General features: G+C 36.8%; 1 protein-coding gene across 9 annotated transcripts in view; it reads right to left on the bottom strand.

Annotated features, from left to right (window-relative positions):
• The window catches only part of KIAA0586 (KIAA0586 ortholog), a 73,736-nt gene that overhangs the window by 35,139 nt on the left and 21,690 nt on the right, over positions 1 to 16,907 (bottom strand). For 8 of the 9 annotated variants that reach the window (XM_052783504.1, XM_052783500.1, XM_052783503.1 and 5 more), the window contains 10 exons: positions 16,348 to 16,535; positions 14,968 to 15,075; positions 13,683 to 13,763; positions 7,917 to 8,113; positions 7,595 to 7,713; positions 6,830 to 7,014; positions 4,138 to 4,297; positions 3,320 to 3,545; positions 2,523 to 2,770; positions 1,946 to 2,022 (listed from right to left, as the gene is read on the bottom strand). In XM_052783504.1, the coding sequence (XP_052639464.1) occupies positions 1,946 to 2,022; positions 2,523 to 2,770; positions 3,320 to 3,545; positions 4,138 to 4,297; positions 6,830 to 7,014; positions 7,595 to 7,713; positions 7,917 to 8,113; positions 13,683 to 13,763; positions 14,968 to 15,075; positions 16,348 to 16,535 (1,589 nt within the window). The remainder of the gene's footprint in view (positions 1 to 1,945; positions 2,023 to 2,522; positions 2,771 to 3,319; positions 3,546 to 4,137; positions 4,298 to 6,829; positions 7,015 to 7,594; positions 7,714 to 7,916; positions 8,114 to 13,682; positions 13,764 to 14,967; positions 15,076 to 16,347; positions 16,536 to 16,907) is intronic. The other variant, XM_052783505.1, reaches the window with a different exon arrangement.

Consider the following 16,907-nt stretch of genomic DNA (forward strand, 5'->3'; position numbering starts at 1 on the left):
GCAGGGAAAAGAAAAGTAGACTCCTACTCTAGGACATTTACACTTTGTGTTATTGAGGTTGGAAGGGACCTCTGAAGATTGTCTAGTCCAACCCAACTGCTCAAGGCAGCACCTCTTCCAGTGTTTAGCCACCCCCACAGTAAAAACATTTCTTATGTTTAAAAGGAATTTCCTGAATTTCAATCTGTGTCCACTGCCTCCTGTCTCACTGGGTACCACTCAGAAGAGTCTGGCTCTGTCTTCCTTCTTTCCACCAGGTATTTATATACATTGGTAAGATCCCGCCCGAGTTTTCTTGTCTCCAGGCTAAACGATCCCAAATCTCTCAGTATGACAGATGCACCAATCCCTTAATCATTTTTGTAGTCCTTTGCTGGACTCACTCCAGTAAATCCTTATTTTTCTTGTACTGGAGAGCCCATAACTGGACACAATACTCCAAATGCTTTCTCACCAGTACTGAGTAAAGAGGAAGGACCACCTCCCTTGACCTGCTGGCAATGCTTTTCCCAATGCAGCAAAGGATGATCGTGGCCACCTTTGCCACAAGGGCACGCTGCTGGCCCATGTTCAACTTGTCCACCAGGATCCCCAGGTTCTTTTCAGCACAGCTGCCTTCCAGGCAGTCAGCCCCCAGTATGTACTGGTGCATGCAGTTGCTCCTCCCTGGGTGCAGGACATGGCATTTCTTCCTGTTGAACTTAATGAGATTCCTGTCAGCCCATTTCTCTAGCCCAGTGAGGTCCTTCTGAATGGTGGCAAAACCCTCTGGTGTATCAACTAGTTCTCTAACATCTGCAAACTTGCTGATGATGCAGTCTGTCCCACCATCTAAGTCATTACTGAACATGTTAAACAGCACTGCCACTAGTATTGACCCCTGGCATACACCACTAGTGAGTGGCCTCCAGTTGGACTTTGTGTCACTAACCACAACCCTTTCAGCCCAGTATCTCAGCCAGCTTTCAGTCCCAGGTCAAATAATTCCTTGAATTCACAGACCTCCATGTGCCTACTGATGGTCTGAGTCATGATCAGAGGGGAAAGGAACAGTAGGTATGTTGTGGGCAGGGTCTGCTTCAGGACACCTGACAAACAGAAAGTAAGAGGAGGCTTTCTACAAAACATTAACAGGGGTCTGATGATGGCAGGTCTTCATCCTCATGGCAGATTTCAACTATCTGGACATCTTCCAGAACAGCCATACAGCATTGTGGAGGCAGTCCAGGAAGTTTTTAGAAATCCCTCTGGAGTCCCCTTCCAACCAATACTATTACAATTTCACTATCAATTTTTTTATTCTTTCATAAAGAAAACAGTTTGGTTTATGCATAGTATTACTCTACCTGATACTTATCATTTATATGACAGCTATGTCCTACCAAAAGGCATTATACAAAGTCAGAGAGGGAAAGTCCAGGCATTTGAGGAAAAGACAAGTTTTAAAAGAGAAAGGGAATGGAGAATACTTTGACTTGAGAGGCTTCCAGGACAATGGACTAAAGCAGACGTCAGATAAGAAACTACACTGAAGTTTTAAGTGGCTTTAACTAACTTCAGCCTCAGCTAAGCTACTTTAATAATTTAAGCACACAAGCAATTAAAAGATGGCTCAAAGCTGAAACAGCTCAGAGCATAACAATGTTCTACTCTGTTTAAGATGTCTTAAAACTAAAAACAATAAAGAAATGAAAATACGTATTAGCTGTCTCTCACCTATGGAAGTATATAAATCATTCAACTTTTTAAAATATAAATTAGTTTGTATAATGTGGTTTTTTTTCTTTGGAGCTCTGAAATTCTAACATTCTTTGTAAGTGTACAGTTTAAAAGCATAAATTTAAAAAGTTTATAAGTGAAATTGCTTAAAAAAACATCCAATTTATCAAGATGCTCAAGGCAAGATACCACACTAACTCTGTTTCCTTGTGAAACATTTCCTTACCATTTCATTGGCATCTCGTAAAGTACTGGTTAAGCTCTCAGCGAGGTTTGGAAGAGACAGTCCTCCTTCTGCTAAGGCTGAAAAATATTTTAAGTTACAAATACTAAAAAACATGCAAGTTTTATGAAAGAAAGCCAAGGCCACATTCTTTAATAATTGCAAGACAGTGCTTTAGTAAAGTTGGAAATTCCTACTGCCGGATGTGTATTATAAATACATATTTTCAGCTTCCAAGAAAATCACTCTTGCATTTTGCTTTACAATAAAAACTTAGTACTTAGTATCACATGGTACTTGTGCAAGACAGTCCCAATTATTTTCCATGTTGATCTTATGACAAAAGAGCAGATTTAATCTTTTTTCATTAGTAAGCAGAAGCATTTTGTTCAGAGACAAGAAAAAGAGCAATGAGGTCTCTTCAATCCAAACCCAAGAACTGAAAGTTAAGGACCAGGTTAATGCTTGCAGTTTTATCAGAAAATGTATAAAATGTAACTTCAGTAGACTGGAAGCAAAGTTTATAAAGAAAAAAAATTAATCCAAATTCTAATTTCCACAAATTTGTCTAGTTAGTTACCTCTTGCAGCCAGCATCTGTCCATAGCTGAAGAGTACCTCCCCTTCTGAGATAGGTCTGTCTGCAGTTTCTGTTTCTGTCTCGGTGAGGGTAAGGCTGCTTTCCTGCGTGGACTGCCCAGAACTAACTGTAGGCACAGGTGATGGAACCTGTGGATTGCAAGGAAGCGATTCGAAGGGCTTCGCTGATGACTGCTGAGATGGTAAAATCAAGGCCTCTGGTTCCTCATCATTAGCCACTGACATCTCACTATAATGTAAGAATATGCATTATGAGTACACCAAAATGCATTTAACAATATAGACTGAAGTCTTAAAACAATACTGAAAAGAAATTAATTTGCAAGTATTTTTTCAAATGAAAGAGCACAGCATTTTACAGAATAGTCCAAGAATCAGCATGGTTAAATAACGTTATTAATGAATTTCTGGTTATAACTAAAAATTACCATGTGTATTCCCACTGAGGTAGTAGAAAAAATAAAATGCTAATAATACAATATTTCATTGTCACTACATTTATTACTGGCAGATGTAACAATATGAGTTTACTAAGTACAATGTTCAGCAGGACGATGAATAAGGACTAATAAACTCTGAGAAAGGTCCTGATTTCACATTTTTCTCCAAAATATAAGTCAAGCAATTAAAAAAAAAAGAATCCTGGTTTATCTCAGTGCCTCCTGACATATACATCAGGCATTTCTTTCTACTGACTTTTTGATGATATATATTTATAGACAATATACATATTCATTTTTTTAAGAAATGAGAAAACCATGCAGCCTGTTCAACTCACATAGCCTTGGGCCGGAATGGTTCTTCAGTTAAAGGACTGAGCTTCTCTTCTTCCAGAGGAAGTTCTGCATCATCCCATGGGTTTGGAGGCTTTGGACTTTCCATTTTTGCAGCTTTGGAGACCCATTCTGAGGCAGGAGGGCTTGGTGTGGTTGTTCTAGGAGGTGTATTGACAGGGGTAACCACAGGTGTGCCAACACAACTAACGGCAGCTGGAATCTCAACTCCTGCATGTGTGAAGTCAAATTTCAGATCAGAAAGGAAAGCAGGAAGTAAATCTCAGACAGAGAGCTAGTCAGTTCTACTAAGCACTTGTAGTTTTTGTGATACCTTTTGATAGTTATGGAGACAAGACTAGATTAAGACTAGTTTCTTTTAAGTACAGTGTTGGCATCTGAAGGAGCTAGAATAAAACCTCAATTGCTTACTTCCTTTAATAAAGAAGACTGCTCTGCATTTTAAAAACTAAGCTGCTTTACTTGGAGAGTGTAAATTTTCCTTAATTAACATTAGAAACACAGGTAGGAGCAAAAGACAGCTATTTTTCTGATGTGAAAAAGTTTGGAGGGGTTGGGAGGGGTGGAAATTACACAGACCATAGAAATGTGCATTAAGTTTGAAAATAGAACTGTTACCAAATAAAAGACGTTTGCTTTTTATATGAATTAGCCCATGATTTTTGTACTACATGAGTTCCCACTTGAATATAGCCTCAAGAATATTTATCCTGAGAGATAACGTGTCTTTGAAGAAGAAAATTAAAGGCAGTAGATTAAAGCATATTTGCTACTTCTAAACTTCAATTATTATTTTCACTACCTGTTTCTTTATTTTTTTCATGTTCGCAAACTTCTCTACTCATTTCTGTAAGAGATAGAGAAGACTCTGGAGTTTTGACCGGAGGCAATTCTTTTTCTGAAGGTGGTGTTTGTGGTGGTGTGGCCTGGGGTGTTGGCAATGGAGTAGGCACAAGAGACTCCTGAGGGGGGAAAAAAAAAAAAACCAACCATAACCACAGTTATTATCTCGATGCAAAATTCCTATCTCCCAAGTACCCTCAGAGATAGCTGAGGAAGAGAGAGAAAGGCAGGTTATCACAGAACAGGAACAGTTGTGGCTTAGATACATGCTTCGGGGATCCAACTCCTCCATCTAAACACAAAGTTGCACCAGGCTAAATGGTATGCCTGGACAAAACAAATTAAAAAACAGTAAATTATGTATTAGAATGATTATATTTGGAAATCATTATGAATAGAATAGAATAGAACAGAACAGAATAGAATATTTCAGTTGGAAGGGACCTAAAATGATCATCTAGTCCACCTGCCTGACCAAAAGTTAAAGCATGTTGTTAAGGGCATTGTCCAAATGCCTCTTAAACACCGACAGGCTTGGGGCATTGACCACCTCCCTAGGAAGCCTGTTCCAGTGTTTGACCACCCTGTCGGTAAAGAAATGCTTCCTAATGTCCAGTCTAAATATGAATTATATGATTATATGAAGTTTAATAAACATTTGATACAATGTTAAGCAAGAAAATATTCTGTGATAAAATTGAGTCAGTATCATAATTTTATGGTAAGAGAATCAGCTAAAGAGAAGATTACAAACAAAGCAGTAGCCAAGACAATAAAGCACTAGAATAAGCATATAGTTGTGATGTTCCTTAAAAAAATTACAGCAATGGAGATAAATCTGACAAGCAAGTATGATGGTTGTTTAGCCTGCTATGAAGGAACATGATGGACCTTTTCAGGTTTTTTCCAGCCCTGTTCCCTGATATTTCATAAAGAAAACAAGATAATGGGGCTAAACATAGCCTTCCAGGCTAGTTTCTGAAGCATAAATCCTCAGACTGATTATTTTTATTAAAAACTCTTATGGGAAGAGGAACATGCTAACACATTTGGCAGTTCACACACAAGTGCATGACATCATGAACACCAAAGAACTTGGGAATTGGGCAGCTGAAGTTCTAGATAGGAAACTTCACAGTAAGAAGGGGCAGATCAAGAATGCAGAAACTACATACTCAAGAACTTCTGCTATAGGCTGAGCAGAAATGGAAAAAGGAGAAGAAAAAAACCTTATGAATGTACAAGTTATCCAAACAATAACTATTAGCCACAAATGCGGGAAGACTTTAAAAAAACATAATTAGCTACCTGAGATTCCAATAATGGCAGGAGAGTATCACTACTATAGCACAAGCCACTGAGGAAACCCCATCTTGCATACTACATTATTATTAAAAATATCTATTAGCATATTAGTGTTACCTGTGGTCAAGACCAATCTAAACTGGAAAACATAAAAGTGCTGCCCATCAGCAAGAGTCGAAAAATGGTACACATATGGATGATTGCTCTATTTAGCCTAATCAAACAAAGACCAAAATGGACAAAACTAATCTCTTGAAGTGTGCAAATGAATATATACTATGGAGAAAATAACCATTTCATCCTAAGGACGTTTCCATTTAAGCTCGTACAGAAACAAGAAGGCTTAAGAGGACCATTAGTAAATGTAGAATGGTTATTAGAAGAGGTTTCTAAGTATCAGAAGAATAAGCTACAAAGAACAGTCCTCTTTAACATACCCTCGTTAATCTGTAATGGAGTGGGGAAGAGCTCTATAGATGCAGGATGGCTGTATTTAAGCCTACAGCAGTGAAATGATTACTTTTGACTACAGAATGATCTGTTGGTCACTTAGAGCAGGCACTAGGTGGTATTTCAGTCTATATGCACTGTGGCAGAATAGAATAATGGATCTCACTTTCAACAAAGCTTTGAATAGTTAGATTTCCAAGTGCAGCAATGTCCACATTCATCCCAAAGACATTATACAACACCAGATTGTAGCACAACCATGTTATTAGCAAAATTAGAGCCAGCTGTCATTTGGTTATCAAAGGGAACAGAGAAAATTATCCTGTATTACAGGAAGCTCTACTAATCATTTAAGCATTTACTGAAAACTACTGAACTCAAATTTAGAAAGAATTAATACTCATTTTTACAGATATTAAAGAATGGCTGGCTGCAAGCCCATTAGACCAAAAATAATATCGTTCTCAGCTCCTATGTCTTCTTCTATGAAGAAATCAGTTTCTTCATATTTCATTTCTTCACAAGAAAGTAGCACAGCTATTTCTGTTGAAAATAACATGAGCTATCTTTTGGCAACATGAAATTAAGCACCAAGTCCTTCCCTTAGAAATCAGTTTTGTGCTCAGCCTTGAAGTAAATAAATAAATATAGCATGTTGCATGCAGCACAAAGGAATTAATTCTTTTTTCTTTTCAAATTTTTTTTAAAGTGAAATAGGTTTAATCTTGTTGCTTGCTGGGGTATAATAAGGAATAATCAAAAAAAGCAAATCATGCACATTCAGTTCATCAGTCTTTTTCTGACATCTTTGTCTTGGACATAATTGAACCATCATGCCACGAAGAAATTATCCCTTAGAACTTCAGTAGGAAAGTTTAAATAAAACGGACTCTTACCGTCATAATCATTGTACTTGGAAGAACATTTGTAGCAGGAACTGCTTTCTGAGCCTGCTTGTTACCCAGCATGGTCGCAATTGTTTCACTGAGAGCTTCATTTACAAAATGACTTATCATTTCTGAGTCCACAGGCACACCAGCGTTGATAAAGAGTTGAAATCCTCCACCACCTGCAACTTCAACTGAAAATGAAGAAACATAAAGCACACATCCAGATCTCACTTCTTAAAATGCATGCACTGTACTGCAGCTACTCATTTTATCTCCATGAACTTTTAAACATTCCTTTGCAAAAAGTGATTTTTTTATTTTACAGATAAAGAAACAACAGTAGAGAAGCAATTCAGGATCATAAAAGAAGGCAGCAGTGAAGGAAAGTGACATCACAAGAGAAATGCATTTGTCTCCCATTCTCGCACATTTATAAGGGAGGTGATTTTTGACATATCTATTAACAAAAGAAAGGCAAAAATTACAGGCTTAGCAAAATGCCAAATCTGATTTAGATGGCCAGTAACAGAAGTTGATTTGTACAGTGGTGTGTTTTATGTGTTCTTTTTCTTTTTTCAGATATTTAGTTCAATGGCCTTATAATGCTTGCTGTGTCTCAACATAAATTAAAGCATGCACATTTGCATTTTATAGTTTCACTGGTTCAGCATTATCCACTCTTAGGCTCAGGCAACAGCTACCTACACAGCTTGTTAAAATTAGCCAAAAATTGAGATAATCCATCTGCTGAGAACAATAACTCCTACTTACCAATGTCAGAGGTTACAGTCTCACTGTCTTCACTCTCTAAGGTGCTAACACTGGGCACTGTTTCTTTCTGAACTGGGTACATCCCACTGATAATTTTTGCCATTATTTCTTGTTCCACCCTAGCAGAATAAAACCCGTTTAACTATCAGCAAACACCAAGACACCTAAAAGTGTACAAAAGAGCATTCTTGACATAAAATGCAAGGCAGCCTAAAGGAAAAAGAAGGGAAGGGAGGGGAGGAGAAGAAAGGGAAGGTATTCTTATGGAGTCATTCCTTCTTCCATATATATTCTCTTGCCACTTTGTTACACTGCAACTCACCAATTTATCAACCTGTTTTCTATCGTTTCTCTCCTTTGAATCAGTTCATCCAAAACATCAGAAGACTGCTGAGGAGCAGGAGCCACTGGAGGAAACAAAGGACCATTGTATTTTGGCGAGGCAACTTTAAACTGTCCATTAAGCTCCAGAAGAGGCTCGAAGAATTCTGGAATTTCATCCCTCTCCTCTTCCTGATCCTAATAAATAAGTAGTAAATTAAGTTACTGTGAGTTTCTGGAAGGCAATGTCACTGAGGTAACTGTCAGTTTTTTTTCTTTAAGAAACATTTGTAGATGTGTCACAGCACACAAACCACATTCTCCTTTCTTAGTACGTCGTAGTTAATTGATACAATTCTAAACTTAGCAAATCATAAATCTGCAGAGGTATAAAGCTATAGGAACTGCTAAGTAAAACATGCTTTGGCTCATATTTCCTGCCTGTGCTGCACAGGGCAGGGAGCCAATGGTAATGCTAATACTTGAGAAATTTACTTGTGACATAAGTCAGGTTTCTTTAATATATATTCCAGAAATGCTCCTCCTTTAAACAAAAAAGTTTAGGAAACTTTCTACAGTTACTTGTTGTGTTAGGTTTTTTGGTTTGGGTTGGGTTTTGTTTGGTTTGTTGGTTGTTTTTTTTTTAAATTAAACTTTTACATCTCGTGTCTGAAAAGATACATTCCCAAAAGTTAACGAGCATGTAGTTAGTCAAAACTCTAAGAAAGCTGCCAGCACTGAAGACTAGATATTAATAGTTTACACGTATGTTACATGTATGTTTACACTTTCATTAACTTCAGCTGCTGAAAGGTAGAAGGTATTTCGGGGTAATCAATTCACAAGGCCCTCACAAACACTTGAATATAACCTTAATGTGCTATTTCTAAAAAGTTATGGAAGTTACTCAGTGTGCATTATAAAGCTTGACTGTTTCTAAAGATGTCACCCTCCTTTTCCCCCAGAGCACATACACAGCATTAAGTCCCAAAAAGCAGTCACCAACCCATCATATTGTAATGTAACACTTTAGAAATGTCTTGTGATGGATGAGAACCTGCATCCTTCACTCATAATATTAAAAACAAATGTCTGTAATAGTAATACGATTCTCTAAGAAGAAAATCTTGCATGCCAGAAAGAGATGAAGAGCTGAGCCTTAAATTACCAGTGAGAAATATGTGATATTGCATAAAAGATCTCACTGTAAATCTACATTTACTAAGATTAATCTCCAACACAGTGAAAGGAGAAAAAAGGGGGGTTTTCCCCTTATATAAATTAAATTTACTTTTAACCCATAAAACAGAAAAAAACCTATATATTTTCTATGAATAAAAGAACAAATCACTAAACCCAGAAAGAACAGATAAGAAAAAAAAAAGATATTAACATTTGCCTGTCTCCTTCCCCAGCCCAGCATTAATACTTCTCTCACTACCTTAATATACTTTAAAACTGAAAAGTCAGATAGGTCCATGATGGGTATTACAACAAATAGCTATTGGGGAGTGGGATCTTTTCTGGATCTTTGAATAGTAATAATTCTTCAAAGAAAAGCTGTAAGTTACAAAGCAGGCAATACAGAATATGTATCTTTGGGTGACAAAGATCTCTAAACCATTCTAGGCATAGAAATAAGACAGTAAAGTTAAACTCAGAATGGCACTGGATGCATTGCAAGCTGATAAGCAGTTCATTCTGTTAAGATATACGTATTCATAACCATAATTCATTCTGACAGCAAATGTAAAGATGTCTTTGTCCAGTGTTTCATTATGCATTTTCTCCTGACTGCATTACTCCATAAATTTTCTTTGATGTTGCCTATTTAATATAATCAGTTCTGAAAGTATGCAAAATACAAACATCTGGATGAAATAAACCAAGTACATATAATAAATCTTACATATATTTAGGAACTTCTGACAAACTTTTGCAGTTCTCCGGCATTTCTAAACTATGTGCAAAAATATTTTATATTTAATAGTGCACAAATCCAAAAGAAAATTATATTCATTTGGGGGTGATATATTATCTCTGCTGAAATAAAAAAATAATATAATAGTCAGTATTTAATTACACAGATTGAACTTGCACATATATCACCTCGTAGACCAATCCTGAATAATCTACACTCAATTCTGCATTTTACTTCCCTGGAGACTGTTGAAAATATCTATCATGACTCCCAATCAAAATATGGCATAAATTAAAAAGTCTTTCAGATATGGTTGGAATATTAAACACTGTACTTTATTATAAAGTATCAAGCCAAAAATCTATTTCCCAAATTACATTCAGATAATTTAAAAAATGTTTTAAATGATTAGGTGGTATAGATTAATTTTGTTCCATTACCAAACATGTATATGCATAGTCTTTTATTAAAGTGATCCAAAACTTAGCCATGGATTTCTTCTTGACAGATTTCTAAAGCAATTTTCACAAGCAAGGTCAGGCTGCATTGCAGGTGCCACCTGTAATCTTTTGTCTGAAGAGTTACACATGTAAAAAAATCACTGCCCTCGAGAGCATCTATGGGAAACCAGGGTTGAGGAAAATACATTTACTCTGATCTCTGCAAGCTGTATATTTTGCAGTGGTATTCAAAATGGAAGCAAAAATTCTGAGAAACAAGTCCCCACCTTGCAATCAGGGCATGTTCAGAGAGAGCAAAAAGTGCCTCTAATTTTAAATTCTACTAAGTTTGGTAAAGGTACTGCAGGATGAGGCTGCTCGTAAGAGTTGGACAGAAGACTCAAGAAATCTGAGAGTCTATTCTGGGCTATGTTAGCTGAGCAAGTTTCTCACTCTGGAGTAAGGCAGGGTCCATGCAAGGGCTGGCCTTATGAAACCTCTTCTGTGCAGAAAGTCTGAACCTACTTTGAGGTAGGTGCAACCATTGATCAAAAATAAAAGTCTGTAAATCAAAGCTGTAACAGCTTTTTCTGCTTTATTCCACATGTGAATTTTCTTATTGTGAAATAAGAGCACCCAATTCAACTATTTTGGAAGATAGAGCTCTGGGTCTTTAAACACTAGACAGCAAAATTGAAATGGGAGAGCAAGGCACATCACCTCTTCCCATGGCAGGGCGTGTGTTTTACAAGTTGGGGCACATTGCATTAGTCCTCAAAACTGTTAAAACAAATTACTGTTAGGTTATGTGATAAAAGGTTTGCCTCCAACTACACAAAAGAGCACAGAGGAATGACACCAGGTGGGAGAATACGACATCCGAGCATCCCAACATGGTTACTCCCAGGGCTATCACAGGAGAAGGGTCAGCCTGTGTCCAGGAGTGAAACCCACCAAGATGAGCCCATGGAAAGACTCTCCATAGGACCTTTCTTAAGGTTGGGCAGGTGCATTTGGACGAGGTGATAACACAATGACTTATTCTGGGATGCAGGGAAGAGTATTTTGGGATGGTACAACACTTTTTATGTGGTATTTATGGGGAAGAACCAGAGGTGTGGAAAGGGAAGGACCAGGGTGGTTTGGAGAGGTACAGGTGTGGGAAAATAGAGGGATAAGGGGGCAAAAGTGGTTGGTCAGCACGCTTGCCTGGCCTTGCCCTACACCTGATCAGCACAGTCTGCCCTCATGTACACATATGTATCTGCATATTGCATATGTGTGTTGTGTGTGTGCCTATTGGCAATACATGCTCAGACTCACCACTGGCTGGACCCGGAGGCAGGCAGCTGCAGCAGCCTTGCCTTTACTGGGCTACCAGTGCTAACAACTAGCATTTCAACTCCTAAGTAACTCTTAAATAGGTATCTTCTAGTAGAAAAGGTAAAACAAATCCTAGGAAAAGGAAATGCCTGGGACAGGGTCCCGAGACCTTTTTGCAATATCCATCAGGGAAGAAAAAAAACAGAAAAAAAGGAAATTAAAAAAAAAAAGGGGGGGGGGGTATTTCACACAAATACTTAGCCTCTTCAGTTCTAACAGAATTAACTTTTCATAATAAAAGGGGTTTGGGGGGAAGACAACAATAAGCTATTTTCCTGTATAGCATTTTATGCACATTTTTTCATGAATCTGAAGCCTCTTTTATAACAATAACTTTGCTTTCTTTTGATGTCTTAAATACCCCTGCCACTCCAGAGGTTGATTTTATGCTTCCACATTGTGTTTGCCTTGCACATTTTTAAGAACATTGTCTGTGTGGTCATAGGCCAAACATATGTTTCACTTGGAACACTTTTTGGTATTGTGGTTGAAATATATCCCATTGCCAAAAATAAAAGATAAAAGCAATCCAGGAGAAAAATGAAAAAAGAAAAGATGAATAGCTATTATTCACATATAAAAAATTTAACATTGCAGCATTTTTTTTGTTAGTTCATAAACTGATTTCTTAAATAGCTCTCCTATTTATTTTTATAAAATAAAGCTTTTTTTGTGCAAACAGAAGAAAGTTGTCCAAATAGACTTAACTCCTCCCCTCCAATAACATAAGGTAATTTTGAAACTAAAAATGAATAAACCATTTCCCCACTTTTGATAGGTAAACCACCCCTTTAGGACTGTTTTAACTAACTGATAATGTTAAATGATGAATTAATTTTAAAAATAAATCTACCATACTGACCTGTAGGCTATAGAGTTAATATTTGATGTACACTCTAATCGTGGGATCATGAGCACACAGAACAAGTAAACAGTACATTTTTGGGTAGATTTTGATATGCACACAGAAAGTCTAGCTCACTGGAAAGAAGCTCGAGGAAAAGGCCCTTCAGGAGAAATACTAGCCAGCAACAGCAATTTCAAGCTCCTGGTATTTACTGAGTCCTAAAGGCAGCAGGAGGTGGAAGCTGCCATCTTCCACAGAGGCAAGATACTCCACAACAGCTGGGTGGCAGCATCTTGCTTGCTTCAGAGCCAGCCTTTCCCAGCTACCATTGAGTTTCTGCTCTTAATCTGGAGAAGTGAAATACAGGCTGGTTCACCAACTTTGAGAGTTTGTCAGCCCTGACTCTGACTAACAGGAGATCAGCTAACTGAAAAAAGGACTTGCTACCTAAAACAATTAAAACGTAAAAGACTACCTGAAATAAAGCCATGTTATCATAAGCCAGAAACAACAATGTTGTTAAACTGTGCACAGACACACTAACAAGGCATCCAGCAAGACAAAAATTTTGTAAACTCTTACTGGGATCCATGAGATGAGTAGTACATGTTGTACATGTTGTACGTGTATACTCACATACACTCCTTGTCTCTTTTTTTTTTTAAGTTACCTAATGCTTGACTGAACTGAGATAATATGCTAAAGCATTTTAGGACCTCAAAAGCATATGCAAATTACTCTATACCAAAATTTCCTAAAAAAGAACCCTCAGAAAATACTTTCACATTCTAAAATATAGGTCACCTTACTTAATATCTGTAAGAGCATCTTATATATCCTTTACATTTAGAGTTTGAAATTATGAAATCTAAGTGCTATAATCACTGCTGATTTTAGAGGACTACTTATATTTCTAGTGGATTCTAACACATCCAAATAAAAGCTAATTTTAGTTTTTTATTGTAATTCTTCAAGTGTTCTTTACTTACTAACACACGGTAATTTCTAATATTGTTTATAGCACTGTAAACAGTTCAGTATTGCTCACAATGTGTATTTTTAAAGTTGCTAGTAAAGCCAACTAATTTTCTACATTGTGTTTTCAGTTATGACAGAATAACCTAAAACAAATATAAAAACATTTAGAAGGAAAGGACACCTTTGCAATATAATTACCTGCATGACATCAGTAACATCAACAAAATTAGTTCCTGGAAACTTTGTGTCTTCCTCCTCACTATGTACATCTTCTGGTGTCTTATAAAGACAGATAGAAATTGTTAGGTATTTCATATTGGGGGGAAAAAATACATTAGCAGAAAACCTTCATGACAAGAATGCAACAAAATCACCACTCACTGTCAGTAGCCCGAATCCAGAAAAAAAATGCTTTACCCACTTCAAAAGTTAGGAAGAATTTTTTTTGTATAGCATAAAGAGAGATTATGAGAACTTTTTCTTGTATGCTGACAACCAAAACATGCTGTTACCAAATCTAATGAAATATCTCAGCATCAAAAGTTCTAGGGCAATACCTGTAACTCTTATTAAAAAAACCAGTAAGACAAAATATTGTAAAACATAGCACACGAGAGTCTAGAAATGTCTTAAGCAATTTACTTATGTGCGATTGCTACAGTGTTATTTAATAATATCATTTCCAAATAATAATCACTATTTTAGTCCATGGTCTCTGTCTTATTCAGTGAATACCTTGACCACAGGACTCTGGAGGACTTAACTCCTTAAGTCAGAATAGGAGCTAACACACAGGGAAAACAGAAGGTACAATAACTATACAAAAATAATCACTGCATCACCATGCCTTCACACTGTCCAGTCCGTGCACAAGACGGAAGTCCACTGGAAGAAACAATATGCCATCCTGTAAACATGTGCCCTAGTTTACAACCTTATCATTCAGCATGCAGCAGTTAACCTTTTAGTTGCGTAAAAACCTTTGTTACTGCACAGATTAGATTAAAAACACTTCTGAAAAGTTACGTGGAAAGAGAATAGAGTAGACCAGCCAGCTCCACACACAACAGGCTACCAGTGAACAGGCTATGCATACATGCCGCTAACCACTCAAGTACAGCCAAGGAGCAGATGGAGGAATGAAGAACATCCTCAGTCTTCATGCCAGAACATTGAAACCAGTATAAATAAGACAGACATGGGACAATAAGGAATTACAACTCTTAACAGGACAGAGAAATGCTGTTTTTCCTAGAGTTTTGCTATGGTCATTATTTAATCTTGGAAAAACAGCATCTTGCAATTTTTCATTTTCTTACACAAATACCTGATATTAGAAATTCTTCAGAATAATTACTCCATTTTTTCCTGGAACTGTCTAATTTCTCTAACTAAAACAAGACAATGAGATAACTTTGTAGTAATTTAACATACTTTATTTTTTAACAAATTTGAATTCACAGACATTTAGACCAATCAATACCTGTATTACAGCATCAACAGGAGGAAGTGCAGGTTCGGAGCCTGGAAGAACATGGTTTACACTCACACTGTCACTTGAAATACTGTCAATATCTACATTTGGTAATACCTAGGACAGAAAAAAGCACCAATCTGAAAATCTATGTATTAGTTCAGCTACTATCATTGAACTTTTTACATTTTCTCTTCCACTTCCTATGGAGCCACTAAACTTCAGTGATCTCCTTTTCTCACACCTGTATCTGATAATAACTTGGTTCTGAAAAACAAAATACTGTAATGTACAAAAACTAACCCCAGAAATATTCATTGCTCTTCTTGCAGTACCTGGTTTCTCCTGTTCTCTAATTCCTTGATACTTTGTCTTGCATGTGACAAAAGGTGAGTACACCTGTAACTATTTATATAGTGGATGTGTGTTTGACTTGCAATTCATTTACACTATGTTCACTTACAAGCCACTGTGTAGGCTGGTTATTGGGTTCATGTTGTCATACATCTGGTATAGTAAAATAAAGGGATAATTGTATTACAATATAGTTTGTAATAAAGGCATGTCCATTACAGCATCAAAACGTGTTGTGGTTTTTTTAAGAACAAAGATTTAAATGCTTGCTTAATTCTTTGGGGGCGGGGGGGGGCAGAGGGGCAGAAATAACCTTAAACATTTAAGAACTGGGTGAAATAATACAATATGCATGTGGGTGCAATACAGTGATACAGCAAGGGAACAAACCACATACTACTCTACCTGTATTTAACTTTGAGTTCCACGAATCACTTGTATCTGAAAGGCATGTCGGAGTGTGTATATTCTCAACAATTTGAATCCAAAATAATGAACATGTAGGAAACATTAACTTCCTTTACAACAGATTTATATAAAAAATTTAACACACCCCCCCAAATAACCCATTAGGTAAGGACTGCAATGGTTGATTAATCAGGAGTGACATCCTTGGGTTGACTATCATGCTTGAAACAGAAATCTTAAAGGCCAAAGCAGTCATCCAAGAAAACTGACATTTATATTAATACTTTTTTTATTCCAAGTTTGTTCTGGATCAAAAGTCTCATCTGAAAAAAAAAAAACCCCACAAAAAAACCTAAACCATGACAGAACTATTTTACAAACACCCTGCATAGGTGACTTATGGAAGAAATAGTTTTCTATTTTGGTCAAATAATAAAGATAATTGTTAAAATATGAATAAAAATATTAGCATAGCATGACAACTTCTTGGTCCCTCCATTCTATAGATTTCTAATGCCTACTGAAAACCATCTACTGATGTCAAAGTAAGTTACTGATGGATGAGACTGGTTTTAGTTAGCATTTATTAAAATAAACAAACAAATAATCATCACTCTTGACATGTACCTGCACAGACAGTTGAGGTGGATCCTTTTTCTCCGATCTCATCTCTATTACAGCTATGTTTGGTTTTTTTATCTCAACTGGTGGTTTTGGTGGCACTTGAGGAAGAGAGGTTGTAACTGTAACAGGGTGCGGTTTACCTATGACTACTCCAGCAGGCTGCAGTGGGAGGTCGCTAATTTGGGTTTGACCTAAGGACAGTTTAAAAATAATTAAAGATATATATAAATCTTTGAAGTCAGTAAATTAATAAATAAATTAAAATTAAATTCTGGGTGTCTGTGTTTCACATGACACAGACTGAGATCTCACGCACAATTACAGACCAATTAGAAAGTCACCTATTAACACTAGCTAAAGTATAGTGCTTCACCAGGTAATTTTAAGGGTCTCCCAGCAGAAACTGTAAACTCAACATTGCCATTTTTTAAAATTATTCACTTTTCTTGACTACAGTGACACCTACTGCTGAAAACGAGAATAACTACATTGTGTTTGCCATTCAAAAATTACGTCCCCCACCTCACATTTTCTGAATCATATTCAAAATACTATTACATTTA

Source organism: Harpia harpyja, chromosome 3, assembly GCF_026419915.1.
Source record: "Harpia harpyja isolate bHarHar1 chromosome 3, bHarHar1 primary haplotype, whole genome shotgun sequence".
Taxonomy (NCBI): Eukaryota; Metazoa; Chordata; class Aves; order Accipitriformes; family Accipitridae; genus Harpia; species Harpia harpyja.